At 32.9% G+C, this 25419-nt stretch overlaps 1 protein-coding gene across 1 annotated transcript in view; it reads right to left on the minus strand.

Annotated features, from left to right (window-relative positions):
• The window catches only part of LOC129222525 (ubiquitin-protein ligase E3B-like), a 33686-nt gene extending 11908 nt beyond the window's left edge, over positions 1-21778 (minus strand). Inside the window, exons 1-9 of the mRNA XM_054857036.1 lie at positions 21665-21778; positions 14227-14332; positions 12381-12448; positions 12230-12286; positions 9727-9831; positions 7647-7746; positions 4221-4389; positions 1922-2027; positions 1123-1243 (exon numbers count right to left, since the gene is read on the minus strand). Coding sequence (XP_054713011.1) covers positions 1123-1243; positions 1922-2027; positions 4221-4389; positions 7647-7746; positions 9727-9831; positions 12230-12286; positions 12381-12448; positions 14227-14332; positions 21665-21778 — 946 coding nt within the window. The remainder of the gene's footprint in view (positions 1-1122; positions 1244-1921; positions 2028-4220; positions 4390-7646; positions 7747-9726; positions 9832-12229; positions 12287-12380; positions 12449-14226; positions 14333-21664) is intronic.
• Positions 21779-25419: the final 3641 nt, after the last annotated feature.

Below are 25419 nucleotides of genomic sequence, written 5' to 3' on the forward strand. Positions count from 1 at the left end.
AAGTCGGGAAAATGTTCCACAGGATATATTCAATGCCATGAGTAAAATTAATGATTTCATACATAGCAGAAATATTAATTCAAAAAAACAAGCAAGTATAAAGCAATATTTATTAAATGTGAAGTAAGAAATATTTTTTTATTAGTAATATTATTTTTGCTTATGTTCTTCAAGTTTTACACACCTTTGTATTTTTTTTTTTTTTTGGGGGGGGGGGGGGGGGAAACTAATACAAGTTTTCTCTCCTATCTGAGCATTTATGTGTGATTTTGTTTAATTACTTTTACAATTGTTTCAAAAGGGAAATAATAGTTAGTTTTCGGTATCTCGAACTTCGGCTATGTCGAATCTTTTTCTTGGTCCCTCGTACTTCGAGATATCGAGAGTCGACTGTACATACAAAAAAAATTTGAACAAAATCGGTCCAGCCATTTAAAAGCCTTATCGTGACAAACGTCTGCACCGAAGATTTTTATATATTAAGATATGTAGGGAATAAAGCAGATTTTCACTCAGGGGCCAAAATGACCCTGCCGTATTTCTAGGTATACGAAGACTAGATATAATTCTAGATTTATAAGTTTTCTTTTGAGTTGAAGAGGTGGAGGGGGGGAGGGGGTACCACAAACTCTCTCAAGTTACACCTGTGCTATACACTATTACAGGGTCCAACAAACTTAGTTGTAAACTAAGGCAATTAGCTTTTTTCAGAAGCTATGTTGCATGTAACACTAAATTTTCCAATAAACTCTGAAAAGTAATCTTCTGGCAGCCAAAATTTTTTCTCTGGCTCCCAAGATTATACAATTTTTGTTGGTCTATATGCATCAGTACATTTGTTGGCATATAGCAATTGTATGAACTGTTAGGAATTTTGAATAAAATTATTATTTTATTAGCAAAATTGAATATATGATCAAAAGCTTTTATAATATCAAAACAGTAAAAAATTATATGAAATAACAATGAAAGAATGCTGCTATGAATGTATTGAAAACATCTCAGCAACGAAAAAAGAAACAGAAAAGCATGCAGCATGCAAAAATTAAGCATTCTTTTATATAAGTAAAATTAAGAAGCAAGGCCCCCACAAAAAAAAAAAAAAAAAGTTACCATACTTACCAATAAGGCAAAGAGCATAATTCCCTTCCAGAGCATTAAATAATATTCTTGTATTTTGTTCAGAAACAAGCAAATCCAAAGCATGTTTGAAAATTTCATGGTTTGACAATATTATCAGACACTAAATAAATAAATAAATAAATATGATTAAAAAAACAAAAAATTAATTTACTCAAAAGTAAACATATTAATTTATAATAAAAACATTATTTCACATATTGACAATCAATAGAATATTTTTGACGCAGTAAAAATAAGTTCGAATCAGTTTTAATAGTTTGTAGAAGAAAAAAAACATCATGAAACTGTATGACATTGCATTAAAAATGAGAATGAATATCCATTCCAGTGGAAAATTCAATGAGGAAGGTAATATAATACAGGAGGAAAATAATACAGGTAAAATCAGTACATTGTGATAACAGTTTTTGTATACAGACCTTTGAATATAATTAATGTTGCAGAAGAATGAATGTCTTTCATAGATTGGAAAAGGGACAAAAAAAGGGGAGGGGCACACATTATCTAATGTAAATTTAAACTGCGAGGACTATAAGAATAAATCAAGAATTTTCAATAAGGTTTGCACAAAAGAAGAAATTATATACGTTTAGGTATTAGTGTCTATGTTGCGTATTACTTATGTCAGAAAAGGATAGTCTAAAATTTTAGTGATTCAAATAATTTTTCTTCTTAAGAATTTTGAAGAAGATTATTTTAAGTGAGAGAAAAAGCAAGCATTAAAAAAAATTATGGTTTAAAAAAATATGTCTTTATAAAAAAAAAAGGTGAATTTTACCTCTGAAGCGGAGTTGTGAAAATGCAGCATTAAAGCAGGAACTGACATTACATGTAGAAGGAACAAATTCATCAAGTTGTTGGAAAATTGGGAAGAAACGACAGGACTACAAGAATAAATATTTATTTTATCAATGCATTATTACTGCACTTATATTTAAGATTCATCTAAGCAAAAAAAAAAAAAAAAAGAAAGAAAGAAATTAATGCACATAAAAATTGAAATTTGGTGGAAGGAAGGAAAATATTGGAATGTTTTATTTCATACAGTTAACAACAAGTGTTTAATAGCAAGTATTTTCACATTTTATTATGTTACAGAACTTAGATTTTTTCTTTTAAATCTTATTCAGTGCATATAAGAATGTTCTTTTTTTCCCCTTTCTTCTACAATTAAAATAAAATGAATAAATAAATACATAGAATAGTCTTCAGACTAAAAAAAACATGCGTTATATTCTACTGGATTTTTTTGATTAGCATTTTCGTGTCAAAACTAATTTGAATTTGACCCCCTCAGCAGTTTTCACCCAGGCTATAAGTTGCAACTGTGTGTGGCCCAGGGATACATTTCTTCTACTATTTTATAATTGAGATCAAAGTAAAAATATATTATTATAATTTGAAAGTGATAACTTCCAACTGAAAAACTGCTTCTATTTGCAAAATATTAGAGAACAAAACCTTTGCTGACAGTTGCAGATAATTAAAGAAAGTTATTAAAACAAGCAAACTAGCGGTAAGGCGGAGATAGCGGATAGCTATTACAGAAAGTGAAAGTTCAATAAATAAAGAAGCCAGCTGGTTGCCAATGGCAGTTATTTTCTTATTAATAGGTCTTCTCACATAAATCGAACCAATTTGTAGTCACTTTTAAAAAAATGTAAGAAGAGTCAGAGAAAATAAGAGGAAAAAAAGCCCAGAGTTGGAGTGGACATGTTTTACAATGACTCTGTCTCCCAAACCACAAAATTAGTCTGACTTCGAGCTCTTCGACTCCAAATTCACAGCCCTGGTCACTAGTGGTTCAGTAAACATGGTACGATTAGCATGATTTATCGTAAGAAGCATTTTTATCATAACTTTTAGCATGACTAACTCACATTGATATTTAACAATTTGATTCAGCCTAGATGCATTATTTTTATGAATAAATATCTTATTTCTCTGAAAGTATTAGAAAAATAGCTTTGGATAGATTTTTATTTCTCTTACAAGGGGTTCTGCAGCAGGAGTAAGTTGATGAGCACTATGGATATTAAATCCCTTCATACTATTTCACATAAGATTTTTTTGCTAATGGTTTTCAAGTAGGGAAATTTGGAGATGAATGTTTCCTAGAGAAGTTTTAGACTCTGCCGAGTTAAAATTGCCTAGGGATTAAAAATTCGGCAAAACAATCAGGAAATTAGGACTAGTCAATGCCTACCCTAAATTACTTCAATTCATAAAGAAAAAGAAAAAAAGTTATTTTTGTGTAGCCCATATAAAAATTTTTGCTTTCTTTCACTACACAGAATAGCTTATGTAATAAATTACTGTTATGTACACAAAATTTATGAAAATACCATTATTTGATTGGCTTTTAAGCATTGTAACATAAAAATTGAGAGCTTTTTGCTTTGTGACGTTTAAAAATATTTATATTTTTGTGAAAATGCGGCATTATGAAGAGCGCTGAAATAACGATACATGTGTGTTTGTGAGTGTGTACATATGATGAAACAATGCAAGTCTTTCAACTATATAAAAAAATTGTAGCAAATAAAATATTTTTCATAAAACAAAAATTGCATTAAAATCACCTAACTTTCCCTTGCTGTCATGGTTACAACAGTTTAATGCGAAAATGTTTAAGCATGTTCAGACAAACTAAGACTCAAAACTTCCCAAAAACTGTAAGTTCTAATAATCAAACAAGTCAAAACACCATTGAAAAAAGCGAGACAAAATGCGGAAATTCACCCTCTGAAGACAGCTCCATAGCTTGCAAAGTGCGCAGGAGAGAAAAGAATTAAGAATTCATTTGATTGTCACTTTCATACTCTTAGTTAGATCTCTATGCTTAAAGCTTAACAATAAAATTCTTCGACTGTTTTTTTTTTTTTAATTCTAATTCTAGCTATTTCAACTAAAGAAATTAATAAATATAAATTATTTTTAGGCTATATTCTAAAACCTCTATTCATGATACATAATGTATACATTATTTCAAACATCAGAACATAAACAAATAAAATATCTTCTCAATGTGATAAAAGTTAAACAAATAAAATTATGAAAGCTATGAAAATACATACCGTACTGATAAATTTGTAATGGCAAGAAGTGTAGCTCGTTTCAAGCAAGGTTTCACTCTAACTAATCCTTTTAACAGGACACCTTGCAGGACAGAGTATAGCCCTTTAGTAACAAGATGGCCCATAATATTTGCACATAGTTGGTTCATTGCTGGCTTTAATGCTTCTCCTGGAGAAGTATGATAGGAAATAAGTAATCAACAATATGATTTTTCTCAACACTGACACTCATATGTCAAGTCAAATATATTTTATTTCTCTTTTCACTTTGTTTAATTAATCTTTTGCAGTCATCATAGACATGTATAATTTTCTCAATTTTCATTGAACTTCCAGAAGCTTGATCCATTAATAATAATAATTAATAAAATTAATAGAAATAAGTAAAAATAATAACAATCACTAAAATTAATACAGTAAAACCTGTAAAGTTGACCGCCCTTGTAAGTTGACCACATGTCTAAGTTGATTGCTACTCTCAGGCACATAGTATCTATATCATATAATTCAACCTCTATAAGTTGACCACCTGTTTAAGTTGCCCGAGTAACATCAACTCATCGGCCGTTCATCGGAATCCGATCAAACTTTGATCGGCCAATGATTGGATTCCGATGAGTTTTCATCGGAAATTGCTCCAATATGTCTCATCGGCAATTGTAGAATCCGACCATCGAAATCCGATGAATTTTGCTCCCTATACCGATGAGATTTGGAGCAATATACGAGCAGTGATGTTCCGAGGCGATGAATTTTGGATGAAAATACGATGAGATTTGGAGCAATATACGAGCAGTGCTGTTCCGAGGCGATGAATTTAGGATGAAAATACTATGAGAAGTAGTAACAACCGCGATATCCCTTTAAGACCTGAAATATTTTCTTGAGAGCACATGCAAGCAAGGGTTTTCTTGCCTCCTAAAGCCTGGAAAGATACTAGTGCCGCTATCTGTCGAAAAAATGGATAATACACATCATTGGCTAACCAGCACGATCGTCCGATTCCGGCGTTTGTTACATATAATGATCTAGGAAGCTAAAATTTGAATGTTGTTCCACCCGCACAATCGTGTAATCTGGGGCTTAAAGGGATATAGGGACAAGCAGGAGGAAAAAAATTAACAGTGGGAAGGGGGGTCCGCCATCTTGGATGATAACATGACACTTCCACTATCTTGAAAACTTTCAGGAGGGGTATTTTCGGTTGACGTCGTTTAGAACAATTATTTAATATATTTTATTATTTTTTTAATAACTTGTTTATTTAATTTCTAATTTCTTACTTTTGATGAACGTGATTCATGAGTTCAATCTAAGTCGATTTAGCCGGGAATCGAACCCTGGACCTCTGGAATACGAGATTCATATGCTAACCATTAGACAAGTAATGCTTTTTCCAAGGAGGAAAGTAATGTGTTAAATGGAAAATCATTTGTGGCGCCATCTATCGGGGGGCAAAGCCATGACAGATTTCTGAAAAGAAAGTGAGAATTTTATTCAGTGAATATACTTGTGGCGCCAGCTAGTGAAGAGTCGGAGTCGATCCTTTTGCCCACAAACAGAGTTGGAGTCGGTAATTTTGGGAGTCAAATTGAATGGAGTGGAATTGTTTTGGAGATAGAGAGAAATCATTCAAGAGTGGGAGTCTCACTTTGTTCGCAATTCCAGTGAGGTAATCAGGGTTGGAATCGTGGAGTTAAAGTTGAATTGATTTTGCAGCAAATTGGAGTAAACCCTTCCAAAATCCAGGAGTTGGATTCGGAGTAAAAGTCAGTCATTTTTCCTTCGATTCTCAACCCTGAATGTTGAATCGTATAGCCTTATGTTTGATCCATAGTCGGATTATTCAAATAATAAAACTTATCCTATTTTAACAGTTGGGAGATTTCCAAAAATTTTAGATTGGGAAAATTTTTATCGGAAAATTTAAACCACCTACTTGTTTTCCGATAAAATGTAACTCGGCAAATTTTCATCGGAAAATTTGATCGTTACGATCTCTTTTTCCGATGAAATGTAGCTCGGCAAATTTTCATCGGAAAATTTGATTGTTAAGATCTCTTTTTCTGATGAAATGTAGCTCAGCGAATTTTCATCGGAAAATTTGATCGTTACGATTTTGTTTTTCGGTGAAATTTCGCTCGGTAAATTTTCATCGGAAAATTTGATCGTTACGATCTTTTTTTTCCGATGAAATGCAGCTCGGCAAATTTTCATCGGAAAAATTGATTGTTACGATCTCATTTTATGATGAAATGCAGCTCGGCAAATTTTCAGCGGAAAATTTAATCGTAAGGATTTAGTTTTCCGATAAAAAACAGCTCATCGAAAACCGTTTTCGGATTCTGATCGCAACGATATTAGCGTGCATTACGCGATGAGTTTAGGAGGAGTCAATGATCGGCCAAGCAAAATTCGATGAGTTGATGCTACTTGGGTGACCACCAAAGTAGTGCACCACAAGTGGTCAGCTTATACAGGTTTCACTGTAACAATAAATAAATTCCAATCATATGAAAACCCATTGTGAGTGACTAATCCACCAAAATAGGTTTGAATAAATATACTGGCATGGGAAGGTAAAAGGCAGTAACTGCAAAAATGAGTTTTTGAGATACTTGTAGAAACGTGTTTTGGATTCCATACTAACAACAGGAAAACACTGAAATTTGACATCTTTTGTATGCTTTATTTTCAGTGAAAACAAATAATCGAGCTTGTACAATAAAGCAAATGTGAAATAAATGATATAAATGTAAAAAAAAAGCAGTTATTGCCTTCTTAGAGCAGTATGGTTCATAACACCTAGAGTTGTTATTTAAGTTACAATAAATCAGAGGATTGTACGTTCATACATGTTGAAGTTGGTATATTTTGAACAATTTTTGATTAAATCATAATGAATTAAAGGCATTTTACAAACATAAAATAAAAGCCACTACGTAATACAAAATCTTTTTCATTCCCTTTTTCATAATTTACAAATAATTAATTTTCTAAGAAATATTTTAAGCACATAATAGAGTAATAATAATAATAATAAACACACACACACACACACAAAATGATCATAAGTCAAGCTCAGTCAGTGCTAACTGAAATTAATAACAATTTATATGTCTATGCAAGTAATTCAAGACATAACATGTATCAGTACATTGTTCATACAAACATACTGATTTTGAAATGACTTAATCTTAGATTACTAATAAAATAATACTAAAATAACAAAATAAGAAAGAAAGAGTTCTTTAACAAAATAACACTCAAAATAGCACTAAATGACCCTAAAAATAAAAACAAACATAACACGAAAGGCACAATTAAAAAAAAAAAAACAATATCAAATGCCAATTTAAAAACATAAGTAAGAAGATATTCCTTACCACTAGCATTGGATGGCAGTTAGTTAAAGTGAGAAATTACCTTGTTTGTTATTCAGCACTTTCCATGTTCCAGTGCTAGTGAATGTTACCAACATATGAAGATATAACATCATTGATTTAGAATCTTGAGGTCTCTCAGGCTATACAATAAATTAGAATAAAACAAATATGAGTTTGAAAAAGATTATACTTAAGAACATTTATTCAGATTCAAAGAATTCTTTTATTTAAGAAGATTACTAAACCACTAAAAGTATCCAAAACATATTTGCAACTACAGTAAACTTCCAATTATGAGCGGATCGGATTATCTGCAAGTCAATCTACAACCAGGAATGTGTATATTTTCACAGCAAAAAGCAAATATTAATGGCTGTTTTTTTGTCAAAGAGTTGTAAATATAAACTCAGTTGCTTTTGTTTTATTTATTTTATGTGCATTCTTCATTGTCCATAACCCTTGTTCTTTATTGATGTTAAGTTCTATTTTGCAAAACTGCAAAACATTTTTAGTTTCTAGAAAGTACTATGCATCAATACAGCTAAGTTTTTGAAAAAGAACAATCTTCATCTCATTTGTGCCTCATTTTAGCCATTTTGTGCTTTATTCGAGGCACTTGTACCATCCAATTTCGCGGATAATCGGGAGTTTACTGTAATGGATTATATGAATGACTAAATATTATTGGGACAATGCAAATAAAATATCCAATTAAGTACAGAGTAGTAACTGTTCCCTACTACAACCTCAAGTAATCACAAGGCAGTTCTGGCATTTTACATTATAGAAATTTTTGCTATTTTGAAGGTTGTGTTTCTTGGCGTGGCTGAAGCTGAACTGCAGAAAACAAATCCTGTGATAATGGCTGAATTTGGTGTCCACCAAATGACAATTTCTCACCCTTATTATGCAGGCTTTGTGATTTTTTTGATTTAAAAAAAAAATCAAAAAAGTCGGATTTTTTTTATTTAAATCGAATTTTTTTTTATTTAAATCAGATTTTTTTGATTTTTAAAAAAAAATCTTCTAAAACTTGTAGATATTAATTACTTTACATTTATAAACGTAATATATTTCATACAATACATGAATCAATTCAGCTTACTTTTAAAATTAAGACAAGTTCTCTAACTATTCAATACATTTTTAAGAAGTTATAAATGTATTATAATGTTTAGATAAGATGTGATTTTGTTTTATGCTTCGCTTAAAGACAAGGTTTCCAGCATCATGTACGTTTTTAGTGAAAAATAATATGTTTCTTAACTACATTAGTTATGATGTATAAGAAAAACTGCAATTTTTTATTTTGTTCTAAACTAATTTTGGAGTAAAAGCAACATTGCAAGAGTGAAAATCTGTTACACATACAGAAAGAGGGACCAATGAAGTTTTGCCTGTTGAAGTTAAGATAGTATAATGCAGTGTAGTTAAACTTAGAGCAATCATTCAAAAAATGCAAAATTAATTTTAAAAAATAAAATCAATTGATTTTAATTAATGATTTTCTTTAAAAAGTCACTTGATTTAAATCAATGGTTTAAAAAAAAATCACTTGATTTTAATCATGCTCTAAATCAAGCTGATTTAAATCAACGAACCCTGCTTATTAGTTGTGCAATGGTAAAGGTTGAAAAATCTAAATGTTGAAAAATTATTAAAACGTTACCCATAACTGACGATCTGAAAAAAAAAAAAAAAACTAAGTTTAACAATTCCACCATTGATTTAACAACACATCAGTTATACAATCATGCACAACAACAAAGGATTTTTGTTTCAATGGAAAAAACATTGTGTGATGGCTTCCAAATAAGAAAAGTTCATTTGACTTTTCTGTGTACTTTTCTATTACAATAAAAAGTTTTGCCGCATCAACATTATCAAAGTTGCAGAACTTTTAAAGCACAGATTAAGTTTTAAATATATTTTGAGGAAAGAAGCTGGCACTATGCAATCCATCAAAAAAAAAAAAAAAAAAAAAAATTAAACAGGATGATGAAAATACAAAATAAAGACTTTAAAAAATGTTTACATGGAACTCACATTAAAAAAAAAGGATGCAAAATTAAAAAGATAAATTTTACAAATATTTTAAACATAAATAAATTAGAGTCAACCTTTAAGGATTTTAAATATACACAGCATTGCCATAATAATGTTTTCAAATGATGTATCCATGCAACAGCAAGTTCTTTATTGAAGGCCACCGCAATGTAACTTTTCTAGAAATGAAAGTAAGAAAATTAATCAAAGTCACAAGAAAATACATTTTACATAAGCAATGATAAGATTAATGCAAACATTAAAAAATATATAAGTATAAATATGAAAAATTACAATACTATTCAAGCTATACGAAGCCTTTCAGGAAAAATAATATGGTTATGCCGGAGGTGAACATCCTCCTAGAGCGATGGCACATCTCTTCCCAAACACTTGAGTCCCAAGCAGTGTTGCCAAATGGTCAAATCCAGATTTCCCCAATTCCCTTCCAACATTTCCCCAAAAAGCCATGTTTTCTATCAAAATTCCCCAAATTCAAAAATTATTTTTCCACTAATATTTTTATAAAATGAATCGACTTCCTCTAATATTTTTGTCTCTTGAAAATAAAATTTTTCCCCAAATAGCCAAATTTTCTTATAAAAATTCCCCAATTTTTTTTCTACCCATTTTCGCTTTTTTTTTTTTTTTGTCTTCTTTATCTTTACTTTAGTAATAATAAAGCTGAAAGTCACTCTCTCTGTCTGTCAGGATCTCTGTGACGCACATAGCATCTAGACCGTTCGGCCGATTTTCATGAAATTTGGCAAAGAATTAGTTTGTAGCATGGGAGGTGCACCTTTAAGCGATTTTTCGAAAATTCAATTTTGTTCATTTTCTATTCCATTTTCCCGAGCAAAATTATCATAAGATGGACGAGTAAATTACCAAGCTATCATAACGTGGAACCGTAACGTGGGCAAGCCAATTGGCGAGAAATTCATCATGCATTATTTGTAAATATGCAGGGGAACCAAAAGACCTTTTAATTTTCCACTACGGGCAAAGCCGTGCGGGTGCCACTAGTCATGAGCGCCTGACCGAAAGATAAGAAATAGCCAAAGGTTTTTTTTTCTACTTGCATTTACTACTCTGTTTCTGTATGTATATTTAAACTATGATTTTTATATATATTTATCCAAGAACATTCTTCATCACACTTATTTTTACCTGTTTCACGTATCAACTAGGTACTCACGCAGAACATTAATGCGAATTCCGTAACATGTTCCACATAATGCGAAATGCGAATTCCATAAAGTTGAGCAAAGCTAAACCAATGCTGTTTGATACAAACAATGTAACTACTACTTCTTGACGCAAATCTAAATACAAAAAAAAATTCTTTTTTCGCCCCGAGGTTTTTTCCCTCAGGTTCTCCCCAAGTAAAAAATTTTTCCCCAAAGAATTCCCCTCAAAACCCATTTACCCAAAATTTCCCCAGAGAGCACCAGATTTCCCCAAAATGGGGAAATTTCCCCCAATCTGGCAACACTGGTCCCAAGAACTAGATCCCCCAAAAGTTTCAATGCCGCAGTCTGCCTTGTGAACCCGCATTTGTTACATGATTGCGTTTTATACAAGAGAAACCAAGTTTGTTCAACTAGTTTTTTGGCTTTGTGAAGAGATTCGCAATAACGTAACATTTGAATAAAGAATTGTACTGAATAAAAGCACTGAATTCAGATCTATTTAATTGATTTTACTAGCTTTCTTGTAGCCTAATTTTTAATTACACTTTTTTTAAAAAATAACACTTTAAAAGTTTGGTCCCCTCATATTCAGCTTCATCAAAATGTTCAGTATTTAAAGAGACAGATTGAAATTCTTGCATTGTTTCATTAATTTTAGAAAATATACCAGCCAACCCAAGTACCACATCACAAACTACTTAGGCGAATTTCTTCCATTGAGTCCTTTTCCAAAAATACTGCAGCGGTTCTACTCTATTAAACCCTCATGTGCTCATATAATACATAAAGTCAGCACTGTCTTCCCCTTTGTCTGAATCAAGCTCATTGGCAAAGCCAACAATGTCTTGAATTACATCAGTTTGTTTAAGACACATGATTGGATACCGATCTCAAACTTTTTAACGTTTTTTCTCACATGCCTTGCATAGTTGCATATACTTATTTGTCATTAAACCACAAGCTGATTTAATGTTTTAAAACTATCTAAAATTCTGTATTATTTATCAAAATATTGTGAATTGTTACAACACCGTCTTTTGTTGCTACTATATCTATGGGAAAATTCATCATCAGCCAAAACTTGATCCGTTGTAAGTGGAAGTGAGCGTTAAACAGATAGATTGCAAAATAATAAGTATCTATAGTCTAAAGAAGGATTGCAAGACAGATGACAAAACATTCAGTCATTTAATAAAAAAATGAAGCATAAAATTTTGTATTCCAACAATATTTTTAGTTCAATAAGATTCATGATTAAAACTACCTTGTTCAAAAAATAATGAAAAGAACAAAATTATCCTGCAGCACAGAAAATTTACAAAACCTTTGTCCTAAGCTTATAGATTTGAGGAGGTTAGGTTGTATAGTAAATTATTTAACTTACTTTCAAAGAATCACTATCAATGCTTGCTATGATGTATTTACATAATTTTTCAAATCTCTATAAAAGAAAAGAAAAAAGATTTTTTGTTATTACATTTGAAACAAAAGGAGAAGAATAACAAGTGACAAAAAAGTAATTTCAGATACATTACTTCTTTATCATTGGTGTCTTCATTGATGAGAAACATCAGTCTTCTTATGATTTTATATACATCAAGTGCTAAAGACAGCAGAATTTAATTATGTTAGTAACATTTGAAAATGGTTGGTTACACAAAATCTTAGACTGGATTAAAAAGAGAGAAGAAATATAGACTAATTAACTTTATAATTTCTTATTTCGTGCAAAGAATTATATACACCAAACTGGAAAGTTATTAATGTACTCTATTCATACATAATTAAAAATTATTTACACTTCTTAAGGTTTAATTCACACAAAAGGCTAAAGTTTTATGAAATGAGCAAAACTTCCTTTTTTTTTGCACATAGCAAAATTTAATTTTTTACAGTACCAGTTTCACATTTTTACTTTCTTCTATATCTAATATATAGAAGAAAGTATTGGATTTGTGCAAATTTTTGAATTTCGACGGGATTTGAACGTTTTGAGGTGTGCTGAGTTCATTTTGACCATTCTTGGAAAATGTCTGCTTGTGTGTGTGTGTGTGTGTAACGTATGTGTGTGACCAGTTTTTTGCGGCCCCTCTACAGCAAAAACTACCACATGAAACCGAACGAAATTCGGTACACATATGTGTACCTATGTGAATTTGTGCCCATTGGTTTTTGGTGTGAATTCCTCGAAGGGGGGTGGAGCAATGGGACCTTTCTTGAGTTATGCGTGCCTGCTATTACTCAGGAAGTAACTGGTGGAATCAAACAAAATTTGGTCCATATGTTGCCCCTAACAGGAGTAGGTGTTGATTCAATTTTGGTGTTAATAGCTCAAACAGGGGTTGAGTTACAGAATGTTTTTTGTCGTCAATTGTGACTGCTGTATCTCAAGAAATTAAAGAACGGAATCAAATAAATTTTTTTCGACAAGTAGCCCTTAGAGGGTATAAGAGCTGATTTTATTTTGGTGTCAACAGCTGAAAAGGGGATTGTGCAATCGATCGTTCTTTTTTTCCCATTGTGAGTGCCATATTTCAAGAAGTAATGCAACATTCTAAATGAAATTGGGAATAAATGTGAATCCATATGTAAACAGGCGTTGGTTCAATTTTGGTGCCAATCGCTCCATGGGGGCTGATTTTTTTAAAAAAATTTTCGTGTGAATAAAGATAGCTCCATAACTGCAACAATAAGAAAGATAAATCGTAATAGACTGTCGTCAGCGTATTTCGCATGATATTAGTTGTTGGAAAATGATCAGCAAATCACGATGATTTAAAACTCTTTAACTGTTGCCATCTTGTGTTTGTTAACAAATAAATGTTTGCAATTATCTTAAGCAATGCTTTTAAAATAATTTTGAATTAAATTCTTTGCTTTGCTTTTGAGATAAATCAGGAATCGGAATGGTCGTCAAGTTTTGGCGAGTGTAATTTTGTTTTTGTTGGGAATATTGCTTCCTCGTCAAGCATGAGGAAGGATCAGAATTATAAGAAAGAAATAGACTAAATGTTTCACGATGGCCACAACATACTAGTTTTTTTTTTTTTTAAATTTGCTTTGCCCTCTACTTGTATGGTTTATGGACAAGAAAACAACACGTCTGGATCTACGAGGCATAGGAGATCATGAGGCAAATAACTTGCCAAGTCTGCGGGTATGTAGATCCGGGCCTGCACACTAAAATAAAACTGCAAATTGGCACCAAAGATCAAAATTCACCAAGAGGGGATACATTATGTCTGTGCTTATCACCTGAAGAACAAGTAACATAATATTCCAAAAAAAAAAAAATATACTGAAAACAAAAGTCATTTAGATAAAACATACATATTTAAATTTTCTCATAACCAGTTTAATATTTTGAGACAAAAAACTTACCAAGAGGCAATTTGTTTGATTCATTAAATACCATAAATATCTCATCAAATTCTTTCCATACATCATGTTTTAATTTCTGACGAGCAAAATAACCTCGAGCATAGGACTAAAATAAAGGAAATATGATTTGAATTTTATATAAAAGAATTATAAAATTCATTTAAATAAAATGACAAAGTTAGCATACATTTTCAGGGAAAAATGCATAAGTATAAATAAAAATAGATTCCTAAGTGTGATAAATCACATCAAAACAAGCTTTAAAAAAATGGTTAGTTTAAATCAATAGCACTAACCGTGGTGATATGGTTGGTAGTTAGAGTATCTTTCTGTCATACAGCTATTGCAGGAAGAGATTTCAAAACAAACTTAACTTAAATAAAAGGTCTCCTTCATTTTTTCCCAATAAAATTAAGGGTTCCCAGACTGTGTTTATTTTTCAGCCTAAGATTAGGTAACAACTGTATTCATCACCTAACTTGAGTGGCCTTGTGGGCACTTGTAAGGAGCCTTTAGGGTCCGAATACAGTCTGGAACGAATTTTCAAAACATAAAGCCTGATAACGTAGTTCTAGGCTATCTTTGGTCACTCAGGCACCCAGATCCCCGCCTGCCAGGTACCTTATTGCAGTAATTTGTAATGAAGCTGATATCAGCCTCAATAATGTCCAAGGGTAGCAACACGGCCTCTGGGCCTTTACTTGTTCAATAAACAAGAGAATATTTTTGGAATCAAATAAGATGCACATTCATCACAAACACTAGCGGGTTAAAGACCAACTTCTGAGGAAATTTTGACACTTTTGACTCAGGCATAACAATTAGTTAACCACACATTTTGACAGACTGCTACATATGGCAGTGCAAGATCGGGGGGGGGGGGGGGGGGGGGGGCAGCAATATAGGGACCTTGCCCTGGGCAGAAACTTCTCAGGGGCGTTAAATTACCCATATTTCAGTATTTTTTCATTGCAACTCTATATAAAAGCTTGAAGAAAGATAATGATATGTAAGGGCGGCAGTTTCAAGATTTTGCCCTGGACTCGAAAAATCTTAGATCCCACCCTGACTTGCGGTAAATACAATTCCAAAGTATTGCTGAATTCAATGCTCCACTGGTCTGCATGAAAATTGATCACGTAAACTTTTTGAAAAAAAATTACTCCCATCCTCTAAAAAATAATAACTGAACAATGTGCTGGACAGACTCAGATAAGATAGAAAAACGAGCAAAAAGGTTCTTCAGTAGATCCTGGTTTTATGCGGGTTTATTTTACATGGTTTCGATTATATGCGCTTTAAGATTTGACTTTTATTTTATTTTATGTGGATAAGTTTCAGTTTTCGCCGATGGGACAATGCAAACAGATAAAATTTTTAGATGACGCCAGTGGTCATGGATGTGTTAATGCTCTGCAAAGAATTACAGAGAAAAATTCTTAATGACTGCCAAAAGTCTATCATAGCCAACTCTTTTTTATGAACAGAACACGAAATTAATTTATGTTTTCTTCATGCATGTTGTGCATAAAAATCGATATAGGTACACATTAAACTTATTATACAATTAGTCATCACTAGAATGAAGTAGTTTTTTTTATCTACAGAACCTAACCTCAATTTTTACTCAACTATTGAGTCTAAATTTAAGCAGCATTTCCGTTTACGTACATAAGTTAGTGAAATCAGACTGTGTGCATGAATGGGGGGAGCAGGGAAGGGGTGCTTTTGTTACTTAAAAAAGGTACAGAAACAGTAAAGTGTAGTAAGCAAAAATACAGAGTGATGCCATCCCCCTGCATCTCTTCTTGGTTACCCCAATGGTTATCTGCTAATGCAAATCTTGCATAATTTTTAAGTTTTTGGTTTAAATTTCATGCCTCAAATGTTTTTAAAATGTCTATTTCACAGCACGTACTCTCCAACATTTTGCGTGGGAGAGTCTGAAACTCCAACCTTCTAGTGAGTAATTTGAACCTTAAGTCAGTTATACTCCAAATTATGAAACTCTGCACCTGCCTATTCAGTGTACTGCAGTTCTATCCAGACTACAATATCTTAGACCAGCGGTAGGCAACCCGTCGATCCTGATGGACTGGTCGATCTCAAACCCATTTTGAGTCGATTGAGGCAATATTTTGAATTCTGTTTTTTGCTTGAGTAGGACTATTTAACATTAATTTCTGGAACTAAGTTGGGTTTAACCTCTAAATTAAAAGTTATTTAAAAAAATTCCAAACTTTTTATCGTCACTGGAACTTTTCAGTCACTATTTATCAATTTTAAAGCACACATTATACTTGTGGCTACAAATATTCTGATATTGGCTAACCAAAACATTATTTTTGCAATTTAAAACAATTACTCAATAAGCATCAACATATTTTTTTTTATATAAGAGTTGACCTAAAATTTGAAGTGAGCATAGTCTAACTTAACCCTGTATGCAAAACACTCATTTTAATCTATTGTATATGCACCATAAGAAGGGGGCTCCTTACAAGTTGATCTTGTGTTCACATTAAACTTGGAAAGTAGATCTACGGTCAATTTAGGTTGCCGACAGCTGTCTTAAGACTTTCTCATTCAATAGGTATTAATCATTTAGTTATTTATTTAAAATTGTTCAGTGGAAAGCTGTTAGTTTTTCAACATTTACTCCAGGATTCTACATTGTGTTGGATAATTAGAATACATATTCTGTCTGTGTTAACATCATTTTAAACCAACTTCATGCAGTCACTTACTCAGTAGGGAAGATTAATAGTAAACTTGACGATCATGATACTTTGGCATCAAATTGAGCCTGTGAGAGGAATGTTTTTCCTTCTCCATACATAAACAAAGAGTTGGGGAAAATCTACTTGCACAGCATTAAAAAATTGATATTGTTCATGCCAGAGCATTTTTTAACATAGGTACTACGCGACACCAATGTCGCATAGTGAAAAAATTCTGTTGCCTAGAAGATGCAAAATCAAACTACTGGGCGACATTCGAAAATTCAACAATGGTTCCACTCCTCGTTTTTGTAAAAGGATTTCAGACCTTTCTTTTCTTTCCCCTTGAGCGACAGAATTACATCGGGCATTTTCCAGCTGTCAACCAAAAACAGTTTTCTCTTTTTTTCCCTACTCGTTAAAAACCGCCCGACTGGTTACGAAAACATGTCATCCCCTGCGGGTTAAGGGGTGCTAATTGTTGTCGCCATCCAGTCATCATTGTACCGTACATCGGGTAGACTCAGTGGTGTTGGTGTAAATTCCAGACTAATCAGTAATTCACTCGAGGTGTGATGATTTTTAGCGGGAACTTGAGGGCTTATGAACAAAATGGGGCAGTTTAGAGTAAGAGTTTACGAATGAAAGGCGCTTTCGTTGACAGATTTTTTTTTTCTCTCCCCACCACTCAACATGAAACGTTGTTCTTTCCTTCATCAAAAAGGTAAGAGAAATAAATGATTATACTTTAATTTTAATTTGTTATTTAATTCAAATACATACGCTTTTTATTTTAATATATGTCTGAATAAATAAGAAGAATGTCGGGATATGGTTTAGAGAGATGTTTTTCAACCTTTTTTTACTCATGGGCCACATTGCAAGTTTTTGGAGATGAGGCGGGACAACAATACTTCGCACCCCCCCTCCTTCCCTCCACCTGCCACATACATCCATAACTTTTTTTAGAATAAACGCTCCGTAGCATGGGGCAGGGGCGGATACAGAAAAATCTTTTGAAGGGGGTCCAGTAAATTGAATGCCTCTACCCCCACACACATACATTCGCTGTTTCATAACAAAGTTTTCGTGAATTTATTTTAAAATGTTTTATTTATTTATTTGTTTATTTTTTTAATATTCCTTCTGTGAATATGAATCTACTTCTATAAGTTCCTGAATATTATTTACTAACTAGAAAATCGCCCGTCAATGGTGATATTTTGATACTTAAAATTATAACCCTAACTCCAGTGGATTAACCCAAAACTCCAGTAGGTAGCGTTCATTTTTGACCATCTTTTCTTTTCTTTATTTCCCCGAAATGACACAGTCTTACCAGTAAAACTGTTAAGTTGCCGGATCGAGTTCAGCCTTGTCTTTCCTTGTAAGGTCTTTCCCAGCATGTTAAACATCACCAAAACAAATTATCAAATTATCATGCCGTGGCGCAAGTTTCATTGTTAAAACACGCGGGTTACTCGATCATTTGCTATTATATATATGAAGATATGATCCCTCCGAAACTAAAACCTGGATGCGACCATGCATGTATTTGTCTTCTAGAAAGTGGTAAATGCTAGCCAAACGTTCGTTTGTATCACGTCTCGACATATTTAAAAAATACTAATTGTTCTTTGTTCTTATTTGTAACAAACACATCTGTTTCGTTTCAAATGTGCATATTTGATGCGTCTGTTCTTGGTTATGCAGAAATAAATCACCAGGGTCATTTTCCAAACTTTTGCCTAAACAACATTTGAAAAATTTCAAACATAAATATCATCAATTGTTTTATTTATTTCGGGAAAAATTTCTTGTAATAGTTTATTTTTAAGGGTACAATCATATTCGAGGCAGTGAGAAGCAAAAGGATGCAAGTGGCAAAATTAAAAATTTGGAGATAGCCAGTGCAAATGGTGGTGAACCCCTTCTCTGTCTTGGGGCAAGAGATGGTACTAGTAGTCCTGGTAGGTGCTGCTGTACAGCATAATTTAGAAAAAAAATCCAATTAACGAAAGTCTTCTTTATACGCGCTTTACTCGAAACTTGAAATTGTCCACTTGCATCCCTTTGCTTCTCAATGCCTCATTTGAGCTTAGTATTTCATACAACTAGAGATATTTTACTTTAAAAGTAAATTTTTCACCTTCAATGTCATGAGTGTTACTGGACAACATGACAGTATTTTTTTACAGAAGTATTTAAATGTTTATTTTTACGAAAAATCAGACATTTCATGAATAAATTTGTTCCTTGAATTGCATAAAAAAATAATAATTTTTAAATAAAAATGCACAATATTCATCGTCATGAGTGTTACTACGTATCATATTTTCACTGCCTGTCAAAATTATAAATGAAAATGAAAAAAAAAAATATTTTAAAATAATATTGTTAGAAAGATAACATTGCTTTTAAGTAAGCTACAAATTTTAATAGAGTTATTACGCATTTCTTTTGTTTTTTTGAATTGTATTTCAGAACTTGTTTACTAGGTAAAACTCACAACACATATGATTAGACTTTGTTAAGATGTGCCGTTTCCGTTAATAATCGTGGTTTTTCCAAGAAATAGCCATATGATTTCTTTTATTTTAACTACACATTAAAAAAAAAATTATTGATTCCATCAAGGAAAAATTAGTGAACGAGTCGCGATAATACGTTCTTTTGAGTTTGAAACCAGTGAGTTAAAGGTATTCTGCCACTCTAGGCATCTGACTCCAGCATTACTTCTTTAGCAAACAAAACTGCTTTTGTTCAAAATATGCAGTGTGTTTTGTGTTCTTTTTAATTATCTATATCCGTAACCTTACCAAAGATAGTCTAGAATGCAATTTTAAGTTTACAAATTAGAAAAGTTTCCTGAGATGGGAAATGTTCTCGTATTGGAGGCCTTTCAATCTCTTCTCTTCTTAAATCCCCATAGATTGTTTTCGATTTTTCAATTTTATTTTTATATGATAGAGTAACATGTATGAACATCATAGGTGAAAAAAATTTTGCGATACGATAAATAGTTTTTTTTTAAATTAATTTTTAAAGTTCAAGTTTTTGTGACGTCAAATGGCATAGTAAGTGACGTCATGCCCTCTTCCGATAGGGGAGAAGCTGAAGGTCACGCATTCGACTTCGAAGACGAAACGTAAAAGGCTTATCTCCTCGCATTTAACTCCTCGCGTTTCTGGAACATTAAACCTCTAATCCTCTCGGAAATATTCGAATAAAATCATTGATGTTACACGAGGAAGATTATTTAGATTGCGCTTTAACGAATCCGGTCTCCATAGTGTGTTCAAAAGGATTATTAAATTTCTAAAAAATAAAAATATCAGAACGCTCAAAATGTTCCTAGCGAAAACAAGGGATCTTCGGCGGAAGGCTGCACATTCGCGCCCTGTAACGTAGGCTCGTGAAGAAGAGTGCACCTTTGCGCGTGGATTTTTAAAAATTCATTAAAAATCAACCACGGTGTCTTAAAATTCGGCGATGGTGAATTTTTTAGTTTTGAGGGTCAATTAACAATATCCAATAGCCAAAATATGAACATTTAATAGGTTGCAACTTCCCTATTTAAACCAATTTCTGAGGGAGCTCTCCAAACCTCTTCTCCCCTACTATTACCAAAAATAATTAGAATGCATTTTTAAGGCAGCTAGTTAGAAAAATTTCCTGGTGTGGGGCTTTGAGTCTTTCCTTCACGTAACATCATGAAAATATGGTATTAACCTGCGTTTTTAGCACTACAATTGCAAAAAAATTCCACCGGAGAACCCCCGAACCTCCCTCTTCTTTACATAATTGGAGATAATCTTTGCGTTTTTAAAAAGGCTTCAATTTTGAAAAATGAGTTAGAGAAGGGTGGTCCTCAGATCCCTTAATATTACGAAAGACAGAATGCATTTCTAAGATTACAAATGAGAAAAAATTTCTGGGAAGGGCCTTGAAATCTCTCCATAGACAGGGGAGCGCTACCAAGCCATTTCTCCCCTAACATGACTAAAGATCGTCTAAAATGCGTTTTTACGACTACAAATTTGAAAATTTTCCTGGGGAGAAACCCCGGAACCCCTTATCTCGGAGTTAATATTATAAAGCAAGATATTATCTTTTCCCGGTAATCTAATACGCGAACTCGATTACTTACAATCAGGTTCTTTTTGTCAATATTTAGATCTATTAAAGGTTTACTCCTAAACCAGAAGCTGAACCTATTATCTTTGTATGTATTTAAGATTTGCTTGAATTAATTGAAGGGCCGCCAGTTCCATACGTCCCCTACGTTTTTGATCTCACGACGGATATAAAAAGATACATATATAGCAACAGTTAGACATTTAATTATTTTAAACTTATGTCGCCTAGTGAAAATTCCTTAAAAAATGCTCTGATTCATGCCAAAAATGTAGCAATCTTGCCAATTTCCCCAATTATCAAAATATCCCCACTAAGTAACTAAGTGGTTTATGCTTCCCTTAGAGAAAAACTAAATTGAGTAGTTTTTAAAAATATGTGATATGAGAGATTAAATGTAGTTCTCAAATTCTATGATTAAGCTCTTACAATTGCTTTTCTAGAGCTACGTGACAACTGAACTAACTGAATGAACACTTAAAAGTTCAGTAATATATGATCTACGCGAAAGAAACACCGAACACAGAAAATATAATTTTACTTTCAAATGCAAAGAAAATTTAAAAGCTATTAATAATTACCTGAATAGTTATGGCAGCTTGTTCTTTTTTCCGTTCTTGTGCCCGTTCCAGTCGAGCAGCTTTCGCTTGCTCTAGAAACTGATCTTTACTACTTACATTGCTAATTTCAAACATTTTCGAAACGACTCTAAGGGTAAACAGAGCAATATATTGGAAAAGAGGAGACGTTTATCATTTGAAGTTTTAACATAAAGAGCAACTAATAAATGTGAATCAACAAGTTTGTATTAAAATATCTGCTTACTTTTTAAAAGGAGAAGAATAACGAGTTCAAGAACTAATTAAAGCTTCATTTTAAAGGTCAAAGAAGCAAGCCAAAGGTAGTAATAAATGACAATTTTCTAATAGTTACATGACGTAAGCCAAATTAAATGATTTTGGACAAGCGCTACAATTTTGTTCATGGCAGCAACGTTAAAGCATCAAAGCTGTATCGGATTTATGAGATGGCAGTCAATTTGATTCTCATACATAGTACATGAAATAATGACATGAAAAATTCGCTGGAACATCCATTTGTTTGTTGTTTCCAAAACATTAAAAGCTGCTGCCAAAGCTACAACCAAAGTTTCGTTTCATTATCGTGTTCGAATAGAGCAGCCGGTTAATTCGGGCTGACCAGGGACAAAGCGATGCGGTCTATGGCTAATGGCTGCTCTGCTGAAAAACAATTTACTCCAAAGAACAAAGAGGTCCAAGCAAAATTTCATTTCTTTTTTCAAAAATTTACACAGAAGCTAAACATAATAAGTAAATACATAATAATAAGTCAATACATTAATTACAATACCTTGTTAAGTTTTATTATAACCTGTTTAGGGGACCAGTGTTCACACCAGCCAAAACAAAACAATAAATAAATACTACGAAAATCTAATAACAATTAAATGTTCTATAGACATGATACATTTAGATATTGATTGAACATTAGCCAGGGCCGATCCTAGGGTGTCGGCCGCCCGTGTGCAAAGACCTAATGTGCCGCCCCTCAAGAATAATTTGCATATTTTGACTAATCTTTAACGTCTATAGAAATCGTTCTTTATATTTCTATGCCAAGTTCGAATTTAAAAAGGGGAGGAGGAACAGAAGAATGATCTTATAAAAAGGAAGAATTTTTTTTATAATAAGAAACTCCTTATGTACAATTTATATCTTTGAAGAAAGTAATAAGATACCAAAATTTACAAGTCGTAAACACGCATTTTATAGTCTTTCTTCGGTGACATCAGAGAAGGGACGGAGGAAAGGGAAGCATGGGGGGAGGTGTCAGGGGTTCAGGGGAGGAGGATTGCTCCAAGAAAATTATCGAAATTGGCGTATGAAAAATATTTTTAGTTAATCTTTAATTGTGTTTGGTTGCAAGGACAAAAGAGTCAAGTATATTCAAGGTGCATGGAGAGATTTTCGAAATTGACGTCAAATATCGCAGTTTTAGGAACTTTTTCGAGACTTATGGTGAAAGTAATGTTGCAGTTCTTTCCTAAAATTCTTTCAAAATTGAAATCAAATTGAAGCCATTTTTTAAGACAGGAAGGATCGGCGTTCTTCCCGAAAAATCTCCGAAACTGAAATTTTAAACCCGCAATTTTAGGTGACCTTTGTTGACGTTGCAAGAGGGAGGGAGATTCAATCGTCTCCCGTCGAAAGATTTCGAAATATAAGTTTAAAACGCAAATTTAGAAATCAGCATATTTATTCCACTTATTATGAGTTACCTTGTGAGAAATTCTTGAGGAATTTTACTTGATTATAAGAAATATATGATGCGACCTGCGGCCGCCCCTTGCTTTGGCCGCCCTTGTGCGGCGCACACTCTGCACACCTGCTAGGATCGGCCCTGACATTAGCACAATACTCGACACAGGACACACATTCATCTTGCATGAAGAAAAATACAATAAAATAGTAAAAAATGAACTAAATATAATAGTAACAGATTTGGCGAAAATCTTCTTTGAAATTAAATATTTTATGAATATAAGTCGGACACTGATGAATACTCACCAATTCTTTTCAATTGTACAAAAATAAGAGGCGAATGAAGACGTCGCAGTCCCCCTCAGAGTCTGATACAAGAACTCCGGATATGCTTCCATCGGTTTTGGGTTCATTAGAATTTTTCAAATTTTCCAAAAAGACAACAATGTTTTGTCACCCGAACCACTGGTGTAGCTAAATTTTCTGCCGCCCAGGGCGGTAGCCCAATTTGCCGCCCTTTTGATGGGAAATAGTTAATACATTAAAACGTTAAAAGAATTTTTATAAGATTTAAATAAAGAAGAAAATAAGCTTATTTTTTTCCCTCCTTATTTTTCTTTCAGAATAAAAATGAGCTGATGTGTGTATCACACAGTGTTGCCAGATTGGGGGAATTTTCCCCATTTTGGGGAAATCTGGTGTTCTCTGGGGAAATTTTGGGGAAATGAGTTTTGAGGGGAATTCTTTGGGGAAAAATTTTTTCTTGGGGAAGACCTGGGGAAAGAAAAAAACCTCGGGGAAAAAGAATTTTTTTCCTGTTTAGATTCACGAAAAGAGGTAGTAGTTACATTGTTTGTATCAAATAGCGTTGGTTTAGCTTTGCTCAACTTTATGGAATTCGCATTTCGCATTATGTGGAATATATTGCTACGGAATTCGAATTATCGTTCTGTGTGAGTAACTAGTTGATAAGTGAAACGGATAAAAATAAGAGATGAAGAACGTTCTTCGATAAATATATACAAAAATCATAGTTAATATGTACATACAGAAGCAGAGTAGTAAAATGCGAGTAGAAAAAAAATATATTTGGTTATTTCTTATCTCTCGGTCAGACGCTTGTATTTATCACTAGTGGCACTGGCACGGCTTTGCCCATAGTAGAAAATTAAAAGGTCTTTTGGTCCCCCTGTATATTTACATATAATGCATGATGAATTTCTCGCCAATTGGCTTGCCCACATTACGGTTCCACGTTACGATAGCTTGGTAATTTACTCGTCTATCGTATGATAATTTTACTCGGAAAATTTTCTTAAAATTGGAATAGAAAAAGAACAAAATCGAATTTTTGAAAAATCGCTTCGAGGTGCACACCCCTATGCTACAAACTAATTTTGTGCCAAATTTCATGGAAATCGGCGGAACGGTCGAGGCACTATGCGCGTCACAGAGATCCTGACAGACAGAGAGATATCCAGACAGAGAGACTTTCAGCTTTATTATTAGTAAAGATAAAGATAAAGATAAAGAAAGATAAAGATAAAGAAGACAAAAAAAAAAAAAAAAAAAAAGCGAAAATGGGAGAAAAAAAAAGTTGGGGAGATTTTATAAGAGGCTATTTGGGGAAAAAATATTTTTTCAAGAGACAAAAATATTAAAGGAAGTCGATTCATTTTAAGAAAATATTAGTGGAAAAATAATTTTTGAATCTGGGGAATTTTGATAGAAAACATCGCTTTTTGGGAAAAAGTTGGAAGGGAATTGGGGAAATCTGGATTTGACCATCTGGCAACACTGGCATCACATGACTTCCTTTTTCTCCAATTTAATGTCATTTCCCAATTATTGGAAATTTTAATGTGATTCAATAGTTTACTCTCTAAATATCACCAATAGTGACCTAATTGAAATCAAATTTATAAAATAAAAAAATCAAAAAAAAAATCGCTAAATTTGTCGCCAAGTTGGCGACAGAACTTGGCGACCAAAAGACTGGCTATATATCGCCAAGTGTCCGCCAAATTATAGCACCACTTGAGGTTACATCGAAA

This window comes from Uloborus diversus, chromosome 5 (assembly GCF_026930045.1).
Source record: "Uloborus diversus isolate 005 chromosome 5, Udiv.v.3.1, whole genome shotgun sequence".
Classification (NCBI taxonomy): domain Eukaryota; kingdom Metazoa; phylum Arthropoda; class Arachnida; order Araneae; family Uloboridae; genus Uloborus; species Uloborus diversus.